At 33.5% G+C, this 22543-nt stretch overlaps 3 protein-coding genes across 3 annotated transcripts; 1 reads left to right on the top strand and 2 right to left on the bottom strand.

Annotated features, from left to right (window-relative positions):
- The first annotated feature begins 4734 nt into the window (after positions 1-4734).
- On the top strand, positions 4735-8448 carry LOC112514401 (protein NUCLEAR FUSION DEFECTIVE 4). The gene is made up of 3 exons (XM_025120851.1): positions 4735-5153; positions 6403-7292; positions 7740-8448. Exons 1-3 carry the CDS (start codon positions 4830-4832, stop codon positions 8206-8208), a joined length of 1683 nt encoding a protein of 560 aa, XP_024976619.1. The 5' UTR covers positions 4735-4829; the 3' UTR covers positions 8209-8448.
- Positions 8449-9955: 1507 nt separating this feature from the next.
- On the bottom strand, positions 9956-10765 carry LOC112514814. Its single transcript, XM_025121426.1, has one exon. The coding sequence runs from the start codon at positions 10763-10765 to the stop codon at positions 10076-10078; it is 690 nt and encodes a 229-aa protein (XP_024977194.1). The 3' UTR covers positions 9956-10075.
- An 8967-nt stretch (positions 10766-19732) lies between these two features.
- On the bottom strand, positions 19733-21127 carry LOC112514219 (amino acid transporter AVT6E-like). Its single transcript, XM_025120548.1, has one exon. The coding sequence runs from the start codon at positions 21125-21127 to the stop codon at positions 19733-19735; it is 1395 nt and encodes a 464-aa protein (XP_024976316.1).
- Between the last annotated feature and the right edge of the window lie 1416 nt (positions 21128-22543).

The following is a 22543-nucleotide window of genomic DNA, read 5'->3' as shown; positions in this document are numbered from 1 at the left end:
TGAAACAACTTCATCAAAAAAAGTATTATATGAAACAATTTCACAAGATTAAACAATTTCATGAAAAAATTTCATAAGATTAAACAATGAAATCGACAGATGAAGGTGGTTTGCACGGTTTACACAAATGATGGCGGTTTTCATACGATCACTCCTCTACATATATATATATACATACATATATATATATATACATATATATATATATATGTATGTATGTGTGTGTTTGTGTTTTATTTGTAAAGATTATAACGTTTTACAGTAATATCATATATTTAAAATCATCAAACGAAACAAACGTAAAATTCAAAAGTCTGGTTTCTTTTATTAAAGTTGTAAATTTAATCATAATTTTACATATTAACAGGTTCGTGTATAACACACCTTCGTCCCCACCGGCACCACCATTTTGACTAACCCAACCCATGATCTGCTCGGTCGTTGTCACCCCTTGCCTAACGTTGGTCGTAAACAAAAATGAAAACGGATCGACTTTTTTGGTTTTATTCAATCTAAATGAGTTTCCATTTTAATGATTTAGAACGACATTTTTCTTCAGGGAAAAACAAAGGAACTCCCTTATATTGAATAAATAAACAATTGAATTTTCTCATCGTGAATTATTAAGGTTTTGAACTTTTTTTAAACTAAAACATCGAACTTCTAAAAATTGTTTACTTACATTATTTTAACCCAAAAAACCTACTTGTAATTGATTATGAAGGTTTTAATTATATATATAATTTGTTATAAAGATAATAATTAAACATTATGTTATAACTCAGTGATTATCTTATTATATTTCAGGTTTTTTATATTTAAAATGAATGTTTATCATGTATTTGATTATGTTTATCTACAGTTAGTCACACGGATTCAGATATGGAGTTTTAATAAGTTGTACTTACGCATAATTTACGTGCAATCTTGAGTTTTAAGTAATATGTATTAATAAACAGTATTTTATACATAAAAAATGGTTTTTAAGACTTTTTGTCAAATATTTTATAATATAAAATAGATATAGACAAATGGGTTATCTAATTTGTGCATGTACGCACGTGAATCAGGGAAAAAACTATTTTAAATTATATATTATATATATATATATATATTGAACACGTCAAATATTATTATGTACAAAAAATTGGAAATAATATTATACTCGCATAATAAACTATGTTATTTTCCTTTTGAGTAAATTACACAATCACCCCCTACGGTTAAACAAAAGTTTAATTTTTGGCACTTAAACTTTCGAATTTACATTCGATATTTTGTAGTTTACATTTCGATTCAGAAAGTCAAAAACCATCCTTGCCTCTAACGGAAGTTAACTTTCTTATGTTAAGTGTCTCAAATGCAAGTCATATAAGGGTATTTTGGTCCTTTTGTATTTTCTTTTATAATTTTTTCCGACATACAAGTTTGTAAAACATATCTACAAGTGTGTAACGCATTTAAGAAAAACCTAAATCAACCATCGTCTCTGATCCAACTTCAAGGTTTTTAGAGGGTAAAACGCATAATTATATGAGCGTGACAAATTCAACCAACAATCCAACCTGGTTAATGCTTCAGCAAATAATACCGAGTTGAATATCATGTCACTCGTCACATCAACATGGTAACTGGTTAATGCTTCAACCGGTTACCCGAATACTTAAATGTTTAAAACCGTGCATCTTAGGTACCAAAATGAAAGTTTTGAAAGTACGTTACTCAAAAATAGAAATCAAGTTAAAGTACATTATTTTTTCATGCAATTTGCTCAAAATACAAAACAGTAGCAAACCCAGATTAAATAACAAATTCAAGAAGCATAAATCAAAACACAATTAACAAATAGAAAATAGGCTTTATCATCAATTCCAGAGCCCTTGGCATTTTCTTGTTGGGGGCAAAATAGAAAAATATTATCAGAAAAAAAAAATTAAGCTTCCCGGACCACTTCTGTTAGGGGCATATGACCCCTGCAACCAAGCTTTTCATCCGGCCCTTCAGTTTTACATGTGTTTTCCAAACATGTATGCTTAAAAAACTTCTAACAGAAAGTACAAATTGACGAAAACGCCCTCATGTGAGTTGCACGTAAGGCATCAAACGAAACAAAGGTAAAATCCATCAGGGCATACCCGATTTTTCCATAATGATACGGTATCTGGTGTTATTTCAAAAACCGAATGACGAAAACCAGAGTTTTCGTTAAACAAGAAGGACGATTGTTGTGATTTACTTTTTTATTTATAATTATCCATTCGATATTTTCGTGTGGATTTTGCCAATTTCTAATTGGTGGGCCCATTTCTATATATGACCTTATAATATCTGAGGAGCCACTTTACACTCATCTAATTAACCCCTAAACAATCATATACTTAATTACGCTTTTGCCCCTCTTGCTCGCTAAACCTAACCAATATTATCTTCTTTATAAACAATGTTTAAAAGGATATGAGTTGTCATCGGTCGTAGTGAGTCCAAACTTCAAGTCTTAAGAGTCATGATGATATTACGTCGTTTTTTAACAGTGTCACTTTGATTACATTGTGACGGACTTATATTGATGTATATGGTGGCACGTGACACTGTATTATTCCACTGTATTATTCTTATATGTATTTTGAAACTACAATGAGAACATGTTTTTTATTGGTAGAGTTGGTTTACAAGGTTTTTATTCCACTCCAGACCCAAGTTCAAATCGTGTTAGTGTCATTTTCTTAATCAAATGGTGCAACCGATTGAATTTTTTTTTTCTATGTTTGTTTCTTATAGTCAAACAGTGCCACTGTTTGAAATTTTTTCCCTATAGTTTTTTCTTATAGTCAAATGGTACTACCGTTTGAAAAAAATTCCGGGTCCATCTTTGTGACTACAAATATGTATGTGTGTGTGTGTGTGGGGGGGGGGGGGTGATAATCAAATGAGAACCACAAAAAAATTACAAACTCGTAAGAACTGACATAAAAATATTTTTCTATATGATTTTTTTCTATCAAAAACTATGATTTAAAATATTGTTTCACATATGTTTGTGTTTACCTTATGAAAAAATTACTTATGAAACTTTTTTTTTTGTTTCACTTGGTGAAACGGAAATTTTGCATAAAAAATATTCACATGGTGAAAGAAATACATGAGTGATGAGACATAGGCCTTGAGTTACTACAACTGCCATAAAAGACCCTTTTAGAACACTATTGTGAATCATATGATCCGCCATTTACAGTTTGGTTCGGTTACTGGGTTGAAACGATAAACTGATTGTTTCAATCGAACATAATCATTATTATAAACAATATTATGCCTATACGTATACAGTTTAATAATGATCTCTTGTTCTTTACTTTTTGTAACGAATTTGGATGAACTAGTCTTTATGTTCGGTTTGACCAAGTCTGATCGAGCTCAATAATGTAGTTAATTTTCTTTGTAAAACTGTTAAACCAAATTTACGATCCTAATAACATTTTATGACCTAAACCCTAATTTCCTTCTATTTATATATTGTGTTTGAAAGTCGATTCATTATGTCTCTTACAAAAAGGTAATATAATAGCTGATTGATATATATATATATATATATATATATATATGGAATCGAGTTTTATAAGATCTGCTATTAAAACATCTTTTGAAATTGTTTTCATATATGATACGTTCATGATTGTCTTTTCATACAAAACAATCACATGAACGTTTCACATGTGAAACAAAACTGTATAAACATTATAAATTTTTTACATAAGCGTAAAAACTGATTTAAATAATTTATACGAATTGTTACATCTACAAATCTTCGATTTACTAAACGGTAATGAAACCTGTAAAAGTATCTTTAAATGTATGCTATATTTTCTCAATTTTTTTTTCAAATTTAGAGTTTTCTGAATTACCCCTCATTTTTTTTCTCTATTTTAAAGAAAAAGTGTTTGAGATTGTTTATAAAAACAATTTATTGACTTATTTCGGTGTGACACATGTAATAAACACTTTTGAGTGTTTGAATAAACAACTTATACCGGTGTCAAACCGGTAATAAGGAGTTTTTGAAAAAGTTAAACCTTTCTGACTTATAATAAGTTGATAAATGTTTTTGTAGAAAAACATAAGTTATTTTAAATAAGCAATCCTAAACACCCCCATAATTATTGGAACAATTTTTTTCAAATCTCCAAAATTTCTAAAATAACATAGTTGTTGAATATACTCTAATAAATTAATCAAAATAAATATGAAATATATATCCTTAATCATTTGAGAATGCAAAAAAGTTGTGATAATTATTAGAATTATTATCTTAAAACATTATTTTACATAATTTTTTTTCATCAAAAACTAAATTTAAATATATAAATTAACATATATTTATTTTACAGTATGAAACTTTTTAGTTGTATTTTTTATTACAATAAATACATAAAAAATGTTTACATTGTAAAACAAATATATATTAATCAATACAATAAATTTAAGACACAGATAAAAAAATAACACATGATACACCAGTTTTTTAAATTATGGTAATTTTGTAGGTTTTCAAGATCGTGTTCTCTTCTTAGTTTAATTTGTCGGGACTCGAGTACAGCTAAAAACGTGGAAAGCTCCCATTCGTGTTCCATGTGGACCAACATTGGATCGGATCTTGAAATGATGCTTGTCGCATTTTCAACAGTTCCGGTCTCCGATTGTACATAATTCCATCACAACGATTCAAAATCCAACAACAAATTTCTTCAATTCCGATCCCCAATTTCATCTTCCCACAATTCTCCAATCAATTCCGCCACCGTCCCACGGAGGAGTAGCAGTATCCAGTATCCACTATGCAGGCCGTAAAAGCTGGAACCCGACCGCCGTGGGTTGGCTTCGCCGCCGCTGTTTGGGTCGGAATCTCCGCCGGAAACTCCTACTGTTTCCCTCTTTACTCCCATTCTCTGAAAACCGTACTGGGTTTCTCTCAACAACAGCTCACGATTCTTGGTGTTGCTAATGATTTTGGGGAAAACACCGGAATTCTTCCCGGCATTGCCTGCAACTATTTTCCGCCTTGGGTGGTGCTTCTCGTCGGAGTTTTCTCGTGTTTCTTCGGCTATGGCGTCATCTGGCTTGCGATTTCTCAGACTGTTGTTAATATGCCTTATTGGGTTGTAAGTATTTCTTCATAAAGATCTACTTTTTCTTTATTGAAATCGATTGAAAAAGCTTCGAATCTTTTTGGATATCCATCTCGATCATCAACTTTTGGGTCTGTTTCCTTTTGAAAAAGAGTTATTTGGATCTTTTAACAATTGGGGATTTCTTTGATTTATATATCGATTTCAATTCTTGAAACTGTGTTCTTGATAACCGGAGGTTATCGATGGAGTTCATGCGATCGTTCGACATGATTTCGTTAACGAAATCACCATTTTTGGGGACCAAATTCATCTCTTACCTGATTGAGCAGCAGGGCCGTCCCTTAGCATGTTAAATTCGAGATTTTGAATGGGGCCTCCGAAATTTTGGGGTCCAAATTTACATGTGTTTAGGGTCTTTTTATCGACATATGTAAAACTATAGCCGAAATTATTTAGGTTCAAACTATTAATTATTTGGTTTTAGATTCAAATCATAATGGTTTAGGTTTAGCTTCAGATTGTTAATCATTTTAGGTTTAGCCCATTTTTATTCTTAACATATATTTTATGTCATCTTATTTATGCAATGTAATCAAAAGTTTTAGATGTGGTGGGGACTTCAAAAAGATTGGAACGTCCTGTGTTTTAGATTTCCAAAATATCACTCCTTCGTGAGTGGCACCTGTGTGACTGGGAGGAGCTAAAAGACGAAAAAAAATTCACTTTTCATCTGGGTCCGTAAGTGTCACCTCTGCAAGTGGTGAAAAGTGAATGTTTATTTTTGTCTTTGAGCTCCTCCGCAGGTAACGGAGGTACCATTTACGCTGGTAGTGATATTTTTTAAAATTCCGAAGAGAAATGACTAAGAAAACGAATTTGATCTCTGAAAACGGCTATTTCTATTAATTTCTCTAAAAGATATCGCCGTTTTTCTCGATTGAAATGCGTTGACGTTTTGAGACGAAACTTGGTCATCGATCAAGCATATAGAGTTTAGTTCATCAAGTGAAGTGTTTTTGAAATCATTCAGATCGATTCGTTTTCAAGATTCACGGTGACAAAATCGGCTTTATAGGACGTCAAACGTGTCTAACTGCCGTAACAGACTACTTATAAAACTTAGATTCATAAGAACAAATGATCGTAGATGTCATATGTAGAAGTGTTAAAAGCATCTCCAACAACTATGTTATTGGGCGTCCTATAATGCCAATTTATAACGATCCCAATTTTATAAGATCAGGTCTCGTTTTTTCTGATACCGATCGTTGTTTTGCAGCTATGGATCGCACTTGTGCTTGCCGCTAACAGCAGCGCGTGGTTGGGTACTGCCGTGATCGTTACAAACCTAAGAAACTTCCCGCTCAGCCGGGGCACCGTTGCCGGGCTTCTCAAAGGCTACATTGCCCTCAGTGCCGCGGTTTTCACAGAAGTTTGCACGATGCTGCTTAACGGATCAGCACCGGCAATCGTGCTCGTTTTTACACTCGGTATTCCCGTTATATGTCTTACCTTAATGTATTACGTTCGACCTTGTACTCCGGCTTCTGAAGCCGACCCGTCGGAAAATGGCCACTTCTTGTTCACCCAAGGAACGAGTCTATTACTTGCAATCTTTCTTTTATCGACAACGATCCTTAAAAACACCTTGAATCTAAATGATACGATCTCGTACACGTTTATCGCGATCATGGTGGTTCTTTTACTATCCCCGCTTGCAATTCCGATCAAAATGACGCTTTTTCCGGCGAGAAAGAAGCTTCTCCGACCAGCGGAGTCCTCGGACAGTCTGGTTTCGGTGGAAGGCGATTCAAAAACCGATCCTTTGTTGACGCCGTCATCTTCGGCCGCGAATCTAACAAGCTTCCATGAGAGTGATTCCGAGGTGAATATGCTTCTTGCGGTCGGAGAAGGTGCGATCAAGAAGAAAAGAAGGCCGAGAAGAGGGGAGGATTTCTCGTTTCATGAAGCCATGATGAAAGCCGATTTCTGGCTTCTATGGATGACGTACTTTCTTGGCGTCGGCTCGGGAGTCACGGTTCTCAATAATTTGGCGCAAATCGGAGCTTCGCTCGGCTTCGATGATACGAACACGTTGTTAAGTTTGTTCAGCTTCTGCAATTTTCTCGGCCGGCTTGGTGGCGGTGCCGTTTCCGAGTACTTCGTAAGGTAAGAATCACGAATCTTGAACACATTTCTTGTTATCATGTTTTAAAGGGCGTTTGGGATTGCTTTTTTGAAACAACTTGTGGTTTTCTATAAAAGTCCTTATCAACTTATTATAAGTTAGAATGGTTTAACTTCTTTAAAAACTTCTTATTACCGGTTTGACACCAGTATAAGTTGTTTATCCAAACACTCAAAAGTGTTTATTACTGGTGTCACACCGGAATAAGTCAATAAGTTGTTTTTATAATGTTTTTGGATGTCTGACAAGATTTTTAGGACAATTTTAAAATAATGTGTTTTATTAACTTTTTTACATGGTAGATTTTGTAAAAAAGTGGTCTCATAAAAACAGACTGATCTCACGTGAACCCAATCCTAAAGACGATTTTGTTATAGTGATGCGCGTTTTGTGACTGTTTCATAATCCGATTGCTTAATTTCCTGCAGATTAAACACGATCCCACGAACATTTTGGACGATGGTAACGCAAATCATCATGGTGTTAACGTATCTTCTGTACGCATCGGCTCTAGACGGAACGCTTTACGCTGCAACAGCGTTACTCGGAACCTGCTACGGTGTTCAAATCGCGATCATGATCTCAACATCTTCCGAGCTTTTCGGATTGAAAAACTTCGGGATCATCTTCAACTTCATGCAGCTCGGAAACCCACTTGGCGCACTTCTCTTTTCGGGTATGCTCGCGGGTTACATTTACGACACCGAGGAAGCAAAGCAAGGCACGTCGAGTTGCATGGGACCCGCGTGTTTTCGGTTCACGTTTCTCGTTCTGGCTTGTGTTTGTGGTGTAGGAACCATCTTGAGCTTGATCTTAACCCTAAGAATTAGACCGGTTTACCAAATGCTTTATGCTGGCGGTTCGTTTCGTTTGCCGCAAAGCGCTGGCCATCGATGATGATCGGGTTTTAGCGATCATCGATGGTCTGTCAAAGTTTCGACCAAACGATACGTTCTTCACGGTGCGTTTGCGATGTTATGTGTTTGTTGTAACAATGCTTAAGAGAATTCAACATTTGTTTTGTTTAAAAGGTTATATATGAGTATTGTATCCATGCCCGTCATGTAAAAATCGAGCTTTTTCGCAAGTTTTTTGTACGAAAAGATTCACAAATACGTATTAATTGTAGTTTCGTAATCGTTTTTTCCTTTAATTTTGCAACATTAACGGTCGAAAAATTGTGATACAGAACAAGAAAACATGAGAGAACGATCTCGCATGTTAACATGTTACAATCAATCATGGTCGTGCTTTTTGTAAGTTCTGGATAGACCGACAGTCGCATAGCATACTAATTCATCGTATTTTGGATAATGAAATTCATCACTTTAACCGCAAGGGTAGTGCCTGATTGATTTAAACTTGGCTCTAAAGATCAAAAGTACCAGGAGGTCTCAGGTTCAAATCCAAATGAGAAATAAAAATCCCTTTGTGGCCACGGAGGTTCAAATGTAGTGACTCTGGACTATCTGTAAAGCAGGTGGTCGTCTTAGGATTAATCAGTTCGCATAACGAATTAGGTACGGAGGTTAAAAAGAAATTGTGAATCTCTCAAATCCCAAGATTACCGCCAAAAACATCATGTTTTATACAGTTGTCGTTTGAAGGTTATTGAAAAGGCCAAATGTTGACATCAAATTCAAAGGTTAAGTGTCAACTCATTACTCACCCCTTTGGTTGGTAAGCCAGGTCCCATGGCTCCCACCACCATCACCATGGTCCCAACACATGGTTGAGTCAGGTCACACCCAAGTGCACCCACCACATCCTCTGGCTAAAGTGGGCCTACATAATCATGTTCCATAATAAACCAAAATTGATTGAAATAGTTAATTTTATGCCGGAGTTTCACTTTTTAGTCATTTCTGTATTTTATTTTGACGGGGTTCGTATTTCAGTCAATTTTCCTAAAATCAATTTAGATCTAACCAGAAACCAGTTAAAATTTTGAAACAATGTTTAGGGGTTGTTTATCATATGCTTATCTGATAAGCGTTTATCAAGTCACGTTACCTTACCGGATTAAGATGACAAGTACCGAGATTCTTAATTCTTATGGGTTGTTTATCAAACGCTTATCGGGGTAAGTGTTTGACAATATGATTTACTTATTGAGTAAGATTTTAGTCCACAAAAATGGTATATTATGTAACAATATACCCGTTAAGCACTAATTATGGTAAGAGTCGTCACATTCACTTACCGAGTATGACTCTCGGACATTGCCATCGCTCTTACCAGGTATCAATTATTGGTCCTTGTCATATTCATCCGGTAAAATAATGTGACTTGGTAACTGTTTACCCGAATAAACGTTTGGTAAACGTCCCCTTACCCAATAAGAGTGATGACAACGACCGAAAGTCTTACCTGATAAGTGAAAGTGATGACTCTTACGCAGTTAACACTCACCGGATAAATTGTTGCATACGATTCCGTTTTAATGAACTAAAATCTTACCCGATAAAATTAATGATAGTGTTAAATCTTACTGGTAAGTATTTACCGGATAAATGATACTTTAATATACTACAAATTTTCTTGAAAGCAAAAGTTCTTCATCTCCGATTAAAAACCAGTTTATTTTATCTATGAAAAAACTCTCTCAGATAAAAAAATTTCTTAATCCATATAGACAGATTAATTCATAACAACTGCTTTTATCATATAAGACTTAATGGATAACCAATGAAAAATGTCAGTTAAAAAATGACTAATTTTGATCGATCATCGATTTCAAAAAAAAAATAAGATGACTGTAAATCTAAGTGGGCTTCAAGTTCTGAAACATGGCGTCCCATTTGATCTCTTCACCGCCGGTACTAGACCAATATCCACCACCGCCACCGTCGCTACCACCACCGTCATCATCACTAAACGAATTAATCTCTCGATGGTCACCACCGTCGTCTGCCTTATCTTCATCATCATCATGGTATCGATGAAGATTATAAACCAACGGACTTGAAAAGCTGTTCACTTTAGCACCACCAGATCTACCCACCATCGGCCGCCGGTGGCCGCCATTAGTGAGCAAAAGAGTAGCAGCAGAACCACCGTGTTTCGCCGTGGATGACGTCACCAATCTATTATTCCTCTTCAACATGGTACCTTTCCATCTCGAACTGTAACTCCTTCGTTTCTGCACCATGACCAGAGCCGCCGAGTCACGGCGGCGATCAACCCAGGTGCGAACGTAGCTAGCCAAGCTGGTCTTGGTTTTCTTGATGGCTTTGATGAGTTTAGCCATTGGGTGCGAACCGGTTGACCCTTTTGCGAGCTTGAGGATCTCGAGCCTGTGTTTCGCTATGGCGATTCCCATGCTTTGAAGAAATTCATGGTTGAAATAAGAGATGTCTTCTTGTTGGAGCTGATTGTAGGAGAAAGCAATGGCATATTCGTGAATAAATGGAGGTTCAAGGCGAGTTTTTGATAGCCATGAAAACCAGTCCATGACTTTGTGTTGCATTGGGTTGAAGATAACCTATTTATACACAAGAGTAATGATACATGTATTTTGGGGGTGTTTTAATGATTTTCTATAAAAGTCTTTGTCAACTTATTATAAGATAAAATGATTTTACTTTTTCAAAAACTCCTTATTACCTACCAGTTTGGCACTGGTGTCACACCGAAATAAGTTAATAAGCTGTTTTTATAAGCAATCTGAAACACCCTTATAATTCCAGCAAAATTTTAATTAACTTTTTATAATTCCATCAAAATTTTATTATATTTTGACAGAGTAAATTGTACGAAAAAGTAACGTACTTTAATTTAATTTTTATTTTGGGTAATATACTTTCAAGACTTTCATTTTGGTACCTAAGATGTAAAGTTTTCAATATTTAAGTACCCGGGTAACCGGTTGAAGCTTTAGCCGGTTACCATGCTGATGTTGCGAGTGATGGGATGAAATTGGGTTGAATAACAAATAATATTGAGTTGGATACCACATCACTCGTCATATCAACATGGTAACCGCTTAATGTTTCAACCGGTTACTATGGTACTTAAATGTTAAAACTTTACCATCTTAGATACCAAAATGGAAGTTTTGAAAATATGATACTCAAAATATGAATCAAGTTAAAATACGTTGTTTTTTTTTTCATACAATTTGCCCATTTTGATACACTTTTTGTTCTTTAATAAATACATAAATGCCCCTCATTTAACCCAACCCGTTTTTACAAACATTAAAATTAAGTATACGATACATCCTCAATCCCAAAATAAATATTTGTAAAAAAAATTAAAAAGTATGTATTTTTTTAGTAATTAATTTTAGCACAGGGAAATAATTAATAAAATATTCTGAAAATAAATAATTCAAGAAAATATAATAGAACAATATTATTGAAATATTAATTGTATATATATGAGATGCTATAACTAAGAGTTAATGCTTACAAAAAGTATTTTTATTATTTCATATCATATATACAAGAGAGATGAACGATCAAATGAAAATCATCATCATTTGTACATATATATAAATAAATATATATATATATATATATATATTGAAATCATGTGAGACCGGTGTCTTTTCATGAGATATGTGAGACCATCTTTTTTTTACTTGAAACTTCACAGTAAAAAACTGTGAAAGTAATTTTCATAGTATTTTTGTTATGAAGGTTCAGAGTTTTTTATCTTCACAAGTTTTGCTATGAAGTTTCAAGTGTAAAATTATGGTCTCGCGGGTCTCATGAAAACATGTTGGTATCACGTAAACCTAACCCATATATATATATATATATATATATATATATATATGTTAAAACCATATTTTAAGATTAATTGAAAATAGATTGATGTTATTTGTTTACATATCTTTAGACTGTTATAAAGGTGGTCGAGGTTCAAACAAAAACACCAGCAATTTACGAAAATACTAGAATGTTTATATTACATGTGATAATACAAGTGACGAGATCTGATGACGTACAGACGACTTGACCCACTGTCATATGTGATGAACTACAGTATCACAGTATTATAATATTATAAATGAAGACTCACATTGTCATTAAAACTCAAGATGGTTGTTGAGTGAATGGGGACCAAATTCTAAGAAGGGGCAAATGACTTGAAGACTAAGAAATCCAAGTTTGAAAATATGGGCATCAATCAAGGCATGGAAAAAGGGACATACCCACCATTCATATTCATTTGGGTAAGTTTTGATGACCTAAAAAAACCAACTATTGTAATTTTCCATTCTATCAGTAAACAGTTTGATCTGGTTAAAATCAGTTTAACTGATAAATAAATGTTAGAATCTTGAATCATTCTTTATAAATCGTTGGTTTGAATTTGTTCAAGGCCATAAGGGTCTGTTCTGTAGTTATCTTTAGGGTCTTCTGGAATTAATCGAGGTTGGCAAAAATCATGATTTGTAGCTTCAGTTTTTGGAAACTTTGAAAGTCCTTCTGTCAAACCCTGATCAACGAACCTACAAAATCCTTCAAATTAAGCCAACTAGCAAAGCCGAGGATTAGTGGGATGTCGTAGCTTTAAGACATAAGGGCTGAGACAACTGATTTTTTTTTTTTAACTTTAAATTAGAGTATGGGGTTGTTTGTTTACCTCTTAATAGTTCCATTAAGAGACAGCTCTGAATCGTTAAGAGGTGAATCTTGTTTGGTAAAAAAAACAAAGTCTACCTCTTGATGGTTCTAAAACCCTTTAAATGATTTTGTATCATGAGTCTCTTTTAACCATTCAGCGCCCTAATTTCGTCGTAAATAATTACCAAATAATTATATTTCATTTTGCATTATATCATAAGAGTCTCTTAATCATTCTGCACCAAACCATTCAGCAACTGCCAAACTGCCCCATATGTTGATATTTTACGTAAAAAATGTGAATTGGTTTAAAGTAATGTCGTTATTATGTCAATTTAAACATTTTATAAAAGAACTGTCTGGTATACGTGTATGGTTAATGTTGCAAATTAAATTATTTTAGTAATTTGTCGAGTCTTTTATGGAATAACGGAACATGTGAAAAACGATACTGGAAATATATCTATTTTAAACGGTTATATGTTTTAAACAGTGATGGAATTATAAAGCTTATGACCTATCATCGAAAAAATTCCGATCATGTAGATTCTTGGGAATAATGGTTAGTTTTGCCGTTGCAACCTCTTTTGGGCCTAAATTTTACGTTAAACTGCTTCAATTTAAAATATTCCTTAATTTACAGTATTTTTGTGTTTATTTTATTTTCAGTGTAAATCGTGTTGAATTTGGGATACCATTAATTCAACATGTTACTTTTTATTGGAAATTTTGTTATTTTCTTAGGCATGATTTTTTTTTCCAGATCTTTCTAAAAATGTCAAATTCAACAGTATAAAAGTATCTCTAAAAAATACGTTATTTAAGAAATTCTGAAGTTTTGAGAAAAGTTTGCTTCAACTCAACAGTTATGTTTAAACTTTTCTCTTAAAAAAGAAATATCCAAATTTGAAAAGAAAAAACAGATATTATAACGTGGTTGTTGGAGATGCTGTAATTTTATAAATGATTACTAGAAGTTCCCAACATCACAGTTTCATAAAAATCGCTCAAAACCCGCGCTCCTAATTGGCAAAGAAACAAAATCATGTGTGAGTTAAACCTACATAGATGACACAAATCAGAGCAAACTCAATATCCGTTTAAGAAAAATACTAGATTAGAACATAAAGATCCAAGAAAACACACACACCCATTAAAATTTACACATAGTATTCATCAAATTTCAGATCTTTGTATAAATGTCTTTGATGTAATCATCGTTTTCAAATTTAGGGGTTTGAATTGAATAATAGAACAAGAATTTTGCGATCCCCATCAAGAACCACAAACATAATCTTGAAATGACTGCACTTTCCTTTTCCGAACAAGATTGTGACTACAAATCTTTGAATCAATCAACCTAAACGTTCTTGATTCAAATGGGAAAATCCAAAGACAAAATAATTTGATGCTCAAATCTGGTTAAAAAGGGTATTTAGATCAATAATACAAAAAGAAAAAAAATTAAAAATCAAGAAATCTTGAAATATGAGCATATGAAGCACAACCCGCTTCCCAAATCAAGAACCCACAAGAGATCCAACTTCAAAAAACTCAATTGAAATCTAGAGATAAGATCTGTTATTACAGATCACGATCTTGTTAAGTGCAGTCAAATTAAGCAAGAAATAGAGATGGAAAACTAATTGTGAGGCAAAGTGAGCATCAAATGAAGAGAATTATATGATTCTATTAAAAATACTATCCATTCCCACAATTGGAAAATGAAAGAACAAAACATAAATCGATCAAGTGATGAAATTAGCCGATGCTTTCAAGTAGTCCATCATCATCGCACATAATATAAAGCCAGAAAACAGAAAAACCCAATAAATGTAATGAATTTAGCATAAGTCGAGCAATTTAACAAAAATACCTTTTTGAGCAGCGGCGTGAGGAAGGACTTGAGCGACGAGGGAGAAAGGATGATGGCCGAGAGCGAAGATAGATGAGGACTGACCGAGTTGTAGTAGGAGAGCCGGGACCAAAGAGGGAGGAGGATGAGCGATGAGGGAGCGATAAGTGATAGGGGTGAAACCTAATCGGAAAAATAGGGCAAGTATGGAAAGCAAAGATCTGACTTGGGTAAGCATGAATTGGACGCTGGTTGGGTAAGATCTCGATCAACATCTCGGTCAGATCCATGATTTGGTAAGCACACTGACTGCTGACCGAGTCAGATTTGCTGACCAAGTCAACCTGATCAGCAGTTAGTAAACAACCCCTTAGTTAATATTTACCGAGTAAGAAACACTTACAAACAATCAATTTTAATGGCTGAAAATATCACCTAACAAGATAAGTGAAGATGGTAACTCTTACTGATAAGTTATTACCCAATGAAAATTGAGTAATAACTCTTTGATGTGTTTACTTCTTGTCGGTTAAAAGTCCATTTTGTCCTCTTGAATTGCATTTGGACTTAATGTAATATAAAGACATGGAGAAAAACAAACTAGAAACATGACATTGTGCACATGGATAGGGACTTATCCTTCATAAAGTTTTTTTAATTTCTAGAAGTATATATATATATATATATATATATATATATATATATGTATGTATATATATATATATGTATGTATATGTGTGTGTATGTATGTATATAGATATATTGAATCATGTGAGAATAGGAGTTAAGGTGAAAAACGTAAGAAGAGATCTGGACTCTTGATAATTTTTCTAATCTCACTCAATCCCATGAATTACACTTATTACAGGAATTGATCTAGTGCATCTCAATGTGCCGTATTAGTGTTGTTCTTCAATTAGGATTGATATAGGGGTGGAGATCTCTTTTGCCCCCCCCCCCCCTTTACCCTTTTCACCATAACTTCCATCTTCACCGGTGTGTGTGTATATATATATATATATATATATATGTGTGTGTGTGTGTGTAGAGAGAGAGGGAGAGAGAGTTGGTTTGTAGTAAAAACAATAGTTAACTTGCGAAAAGTAAAAAGATATCTCCATCATTGGATCAATTCTAATTGAAGATCAATTGAAAATACTCTTCTAAACTAATTCGTAGGTTATTTTGGGACTTAATCAAAACCATTAAATCAACACTAATAAAAAGTAATCAAGGATCTAAATCTCTTCTTACAATTCTCATCTTAACTCTTATTCGCACACGATCCTTTGTATATATGTATGTACGTATATCTAGACATGTGAGAAGTAGAGTTAAGGTGAGAAACATAAAAAACGAACTAGATCATTGATCACATTTTAATCTCAAAGCCATCCATGAATCATGTTTGATACAAGATTGATCCGGTACATCTCATCATAATGTGCATCCAATGGTAGAGATCTTTTCTTATGCTTCTCACGTTAATTCTTTTTCTCACTGGAACCTAACCTTATATTTGTATATATGTATGTACAGGGAGGTTCATACGAGAATGATACATATGTAAAAAAATAAGAGAATAATTCGGGGCCAAACATTTATTTGAATAATGGCTTAAATAAAAATTTCTAAAAAATCGTCTAAAATGGCATATGTGTTATATATGAAAATTCATTTATTTCTATATAGATTATTTAATACATTTAATTAAGATATTTATTAATGCTTTTTCTATATTTTTTTTGATTTAAGCATGATTAATTTTTCATTTATCAATTTTTTATTGTTTACAACATTTAAAATGCGATTTAATTTTTCATTTAAATTATTTATTTTTATTGAAGTAGTTCATTTAATATTTTTTTTTACATTTTTTTTGTCAATAATCATATGTGATATCCGTTGCTGATTTTCCTAAGTGTATCATATGTGATATTGATTATACTGTAAAAAAAATGTAAGTTATTTACAACATTACATGAAAATTAAATATTTTATGAATTATAAATGTATCATATGTATAAATTATAAATTACATTTTAAATTACATGTAATCTTATACATTTTAAATTTAAATCAGTATTTTTGAAACTTTAAACCAATATAAAAAAACTTAAAACTATTATTCTGAAAAAGTGTAATGTCATTTGTCATCCATGTGCACAACCAATTCTTGTTCTAACCTTTTTCTATTGGATATAAATGACACATGTGTAATTTGTATAACAATAATCCATGTGGGTGCATTTATTATGTCAGAAGTTTCATTTGCAGAGCAAATCGAGATACAACGTTAGATGAATTTGGATGAGGGCTAAGTAATTTGTCGGATTGGGATTTGAAATCCGTGGTATATACGGTGGAATTGTGGAATCGGTGACTTGAAGAATTTGTTGGAATGAGAATAATTTTTTCACATCTATTCTGTGAACCAAACATGGTATTTGGAATTTGGTCAAAGATTTAGACATTCTAATTCCTTCCAATTCCACCAAAATCCATAAACCAAACATCCCCAAAGAGTTTTCAAATACATTTGAATCACAAAAGATATTGAATAATTAAAAATAGTCTAAGAAGTAAAAAGAATAAACTTCAAACTAAATTGGACTTGTTAAACTTAAGAGTCCAAAAATATTAAATAAAGAGTGACTGGTGGTCCTTGTGGTTTGCTCAAATTTTGAATTTGATCCCTAAAACAAATTATCTACATTGTTGGTCCATAACTTTTCATTTTCATAACACCCATGGTTTATCCACTTAACAATGTTAGTTAATAACCATTACGATGGACTTGTTGGTCTTTAAACAAACTATAGGGACCAAAAGTGCATTCTACTCTAAAATTTAATGTAATTCACGTTTTCTTTTATTTTTTAATTAAAAAATATTTGAGCAAATAAAAAGTTAGAAACCACCAGTGTAGATAATTTATTTTAGACAACAAATCCAAAATTTGAGCAAATCACATGGACCACTTTTGTAATTCACTCTTAAATAAATAATAAATCATTGCTAAACACATACGTGTGTGCATGCATACGCGCACACACACACACACACACACACACACACACACACATATATATATATATACACACACAGAGTGTGTGTTGCAAGGTGATCCTTGTTGATTGGGTCAGAGCGTAAACTAGTGAAGCTTTCGGTTACTGGACTTTCGTCATCTAGGGTGCAGCATTCTATTGCTTCGCCTAGCATCACGACACTTGTATTCTCTCCCACAACCCTATTTCCACGATTCAGGCTGCTCTCATTTCACTCGTCTGTGTGTTATATATAAAATTAAACAATGTACAAAATAAACGGTGCGATGCAGTTTGAACTGTAATTTGACAGCTTAAAACTGCAATCCACACCGCATAGTACAATTTAATGAAAATGCAAACCGTAAACCGTATCGTAAAAATTATAAACCATATTTTACGGTACGGTACCATGCGGTGTAAACGGTTTATACCATTTGGGGGGTTTGGAATTTGAATGAACACCCCTTAAACTCAGCCCAAACATCCCTTAAACTAAGCCCAAAAATCCCTTAAACGGCCCATACCCGTACCCATGTCGAAATCCAATTTTAATTATTCAGTAACAAATAAATTAGGGTAAAATGCATAAAATAACAATTTATTTTTATAAATTTCTTTATTATAGCATTGTACTTCAAGTTTTTCTTATTACAACAATGTACTTTCAAACTATTTTTTATTAGGACATTGTACTTTGAAAAATTTAYCCTTTATAGCATTGGATAACCTTTTGATTTAAATTTACCCATTATACCAGGTTTTCATGCCACCTCATTGTCCATGTAGGTTGTCCACATGTACTATAGTGATGTAATTTTCTTATTACATCATTGTACTTTCAAAATTATTTTATTATAGTATCTACTAGTTCTTATTAAACACTGTATTTTTAATTTTAATATTTATATATTTGACATGTTATTTAATAAATATATTAAATGAATTAAAAAAATCTAAATTATTTATTAATATACCAATATCAATAAAACTAGTAGAACACAACTTATCTCGCTAATATTTTTAAAAAGTTATGTGTTTTTTTGAAAAAAAGGAAAATAAAAATTGTTTCTTTTTTACCAAAAAATATTATCTTTTAAAGAATATATTATATTTGTTCAAAAACTTTTACTTAACGTATAAATATATTAAATTGATTAGATTTTTTGAATTATTTAATAATATAACAATATGAAAAAATTGTAGATCACAATTTATTTCGTTAATATTTTAAATAGAATTTTAAAATATATGTATTTATTTGAACAACAAAAAATAAAAAGTGTTACATTTTTTACAAATAAAATATATCTCGAAAATAATGTTTTCATATTTATTTAAGAAATATTTTACTCTTGAATACTTAATTTGCATATAACTTAATAAGAAATGAATAAAAAAAGAATTAAATGTTTTTTTAGATCATAACAATGAAAAATGAAAATCACTAATAATAATTTGAAATAGACTTTTATTTTTATTTTAGTTACGTCATCAAAATGTGTTATTCACATCATCTCATTAAAGTCACACAAGCAAAAAAAATCAAATGATTAACCAGTTTAAAATGGAACAAGTTACTCATTGCTATTATAGATAGATTTTTTTAAAATATGATGTCTTAATAAAAAATAATTTAAAAATACATTATTGTAATAAAGAAAAACAAAAACAAAATATTATAATAAAAAAATTCATGAAAGTAAATTACTATTTTATGTATTTAAGTATTTAACCCAATAAATTATACACCTAAAAATAAAAACTATTGGTACTTATGATCTTTCGAGAATGCATGCTCCGAATCTTTTCGGTTACCCGTTCTTGAACCCGAACCAAATCATTTTTCAAACCGATTTTCCCAATTTCGCCCGACCCGATCCATCATTTCTTCATGCAAAAACCTCCATAGCCGCCGTCCGCCGCCGTCAGATTGATCAAGATCAGCTTTGCATGCCGTAGATGTTTCCAACAACTCCGACGACGCTGACGACGATCGCCAGAATCAACATCAACCACGATAACACCCTTTCCCGGCTGCTCAGCCCCTCCGGTCCATGGCGGCTCAGCCGCAGTGCGATCAGTGACGGAAAGACAAAGCCTAACGACACGGCGGTGGTTGCTCCGGTGAATTTGAACGCCGTCCAGATGCTCGGAATTAAAACAGATGCCAAGTAAACAACAATCAAAATCGCACCAGTTAACCCTAAACACCTCGTCTTACTCTTCGATAATGGCGGTTTACCTTTGAATGCCAACGCATCCACCGTTTGCCGGAGGGAGAAATGGATCACCGGAAAAACAAGAATCAGATGAAAAATGTAACCCACTCGAACGATATAACTCAAAGCTTCACTTCCTTTAACCGGCAATGGCTTATCGAAGTTCGTGAGAACATCTGGTTCTGTATCTTTTCCGAACAGAAGGTAGCCGGCGATGGCCGTCGACCAGTAAATCAAGACACAAATAACCGTCGTCCATCTTCCCACTGTGTTCATCTTCTCCGGCGACCGGTCTTCGAGCTCGTTGTAAATCGGTTGAACGTTGAAATGACAAACATAAGCATTCGACATGATTGGAATCACAACGAGAAGATCGAGAATGGCGGATTTCGAACCGAAATCCGGTACCAATCTCGGAGAACCGATCTTCCCTTCGGCGAGCATGATGGAAGTGACGACACAAGCGATAACGACGAAAAGAATCGCGAGAACCACCGACGCAGCCGAGGTCATACTCAACGAATCGATCTTACTCAACGCGCAAAGTGGAGCCAGAAAGATGATCAGAAGAATCAAACTCACGATTCTTCGATCATCCCAGAACCCATTCCCGAACCACTGTTCCAAAACTCCGGAATGTCGGGATGAACCCGACATTACGTCACCCATTATAATCAAATAAACCAACAAAACACCCGCATTATTCAAAATTATAAAAATCTCCGACACGATTCGAGCCGGTTTCCCCATCGCGTGCTCGACAACTTCGCCATACGAAGTCGCTTTACATTGATGCGTAAACCGAACGAGCAATTCGAGACTGATTTCGGACAAAACACCCATCAAGAAAATGAAAACAACTCCGGCGATCAAGCCGAGAACTTTCATGGTGGCCGGAAGTGCCATTATTCCAGCTCCGATCACCGTCGTGGCGAGATTAAAGACGGCACCAGACATGCCGGAACCTTTCTCCGATGATACAGACATGGGTGGGATGTTTTGAAAATCAAAGTCGTCACTACCACGACCACTTCTGCTATGAGTTGCAGGTTCTTGTCTACCATTAACGTGAGAAATTATAGAATCGTTGCGAACAGCTTTATCTTTGCCGACCATGCTTCTGGGTGTTATGGATTTGTGTGTAAAGATTGATAAAAAGGAAGAAACATTGGGATTGAAGAACGAAAATGGAAGAAAATTAGTTGACGATTGAAGATTTGAGAGAGAAAATCCAAAGAGGTTGGATGGAAACGGTTGATTCTGGACATGAGATCTGAAAACATCGTAGTTTTTGTTGGTTGGATTGAGGGATAATCAGCCACGTAAATTTCTATTTTCAGGGGTTGACGTTTTTCTTTGACTTTTGACCATTTTTTTCTCAACATCATCAATTATGATTCAGCCCATATTGTTAAGCCCATTTATGATCTTTTTGGCCCATTGGGTTTAATCTTCGTATCAAAACTTCCACACAACACGAATTGGCTGTTTATCAAACGCTTACTCGGGTAAGTAAATACCAAGTCGTATTACCTTACCGGATAAATATGATAAGGATCAAAAATCTTACCCAATAAGAGCGAGACAAGAACCAATAGTCTTACTCGGTAAATAAGGGCGACGAATCTTACCATGATAAGAGTTTACCGGGTAAATTGTTGTATACGATACCGTTTTGGTAGAAAACAATGGGATCTCGACATCAAATTGGGGAATTCACTAAACAACATTCTAAATCATCTGGGTGGTATTTCAATTCGTTTTCAAGAGCGCTCAAAAGAATTTGGCAAGCAGATATTTGGACGATATCTTGCTTGATTTAGGGTCGTCGAAAATAACACAGTTTTTTGAAAGGAAAAACAAAATCGTTATACGTGGAGGCACTGCTTGTCGATGTAAGGGTTTGAGTGTACGATTGGATCTAGAGTTTTGGACTAGCATTCAGGGGGTGTTTGGGATTGCTTATAAAATCTGTTTTTTAACTTATTTCAGTCTGGCACCGGTGATAAGCTGTTTTCTGGTGTTTGGATTAGAAAAAAAAACTGCTTATATCGGTGTCAAATCGGTAATAAGTTGTTTTTGATAAGTTAATCCTTCCTGACTTATGAAAAACTGTTTATTACCAGTTTACAATTTTAACCTTGTTTTATTTAACTCTGATTTGATACCACATAAGTTAATAAGCACTTTTACAAAAAAAAAAAGCATAAGTTGTTTTAAATAAGCAATCCCAAAAACCTCCTCAGTAAACACACAAAATGTGTTCGTGTGTGAAATACCGGTAGTAAAAAAAACCTTGTTTGGTTTCTAAATGCTCTGTCAGAAACAATATCAGATCTAAAAAAAATACAATTTTAAATACCTTATGATTTATTTAAAATTAATTAAATACAAAAAGTTCTTTATTTTAGGGAGTGCTAATGGCACCCCCTTAGTAGGGGTGTGGAATCATTGGAAATTGTGACGTCATAAACATCAAATCAATTTAATTATATTTAATTATTATTATTTAATATATATATATATATATAT

Source organism: Cynara cardunculus, assembly GCF_001531365.2.
Source record: "Cynara cardunculus var. scolymus isolate 2C chromosome LG 6, CcrdV1, whole genome shotgun sequence".
Taxonomy (NCBI): domain Eukaryota; kingdom Viridiplantae; phylum Streptophyta; class Magnoliopsida; order Asterales; family Asteraceae; genus Cynara; species Cynara cardunculus.
The sequence above is the reverse complement of the archived record's forward strand: the minus strand, read 5'-3'. Positions and strand labels throughout refer to the sequence as shown.

Coding starts and splice junctions, on each gene's coding strand:
- LOC112514401 (XM_025120851.1), top strand. CDS start 4,830: ATGCAGGCCGTAAAAGCTGGAACCCGACCGCCGTGGGTTGGCTTCGCC. Junction 5,154..6,402: donor TTAATATGCCTTATTGGGTT/GTAAGTATTTCT, acceptor GTTGTTTTGCAG/CTATGGATCGCACTTGTGCT. Junction 7,293..7,739: donor GTTTCCGAGTACTTCGTAAG/GTAAGAATCACG, acceptor AATTTCCTGCAG/ATTAAACACGATCCCACGAA.
- LOC112514219 (XM_025120548.1), bottom strand. CDS start 21,127: ATGGTCGGCAAAGATAAAGCTGTTCGCAACGATTCTATAATTTCTCAC.
- LOC112514814 (XM_025121426.1), bottom strand. CDS start 10,765: ATGGACTGGTTTTCATGGCTATCAAAAACTCGCCTTGAACCTCCATTT.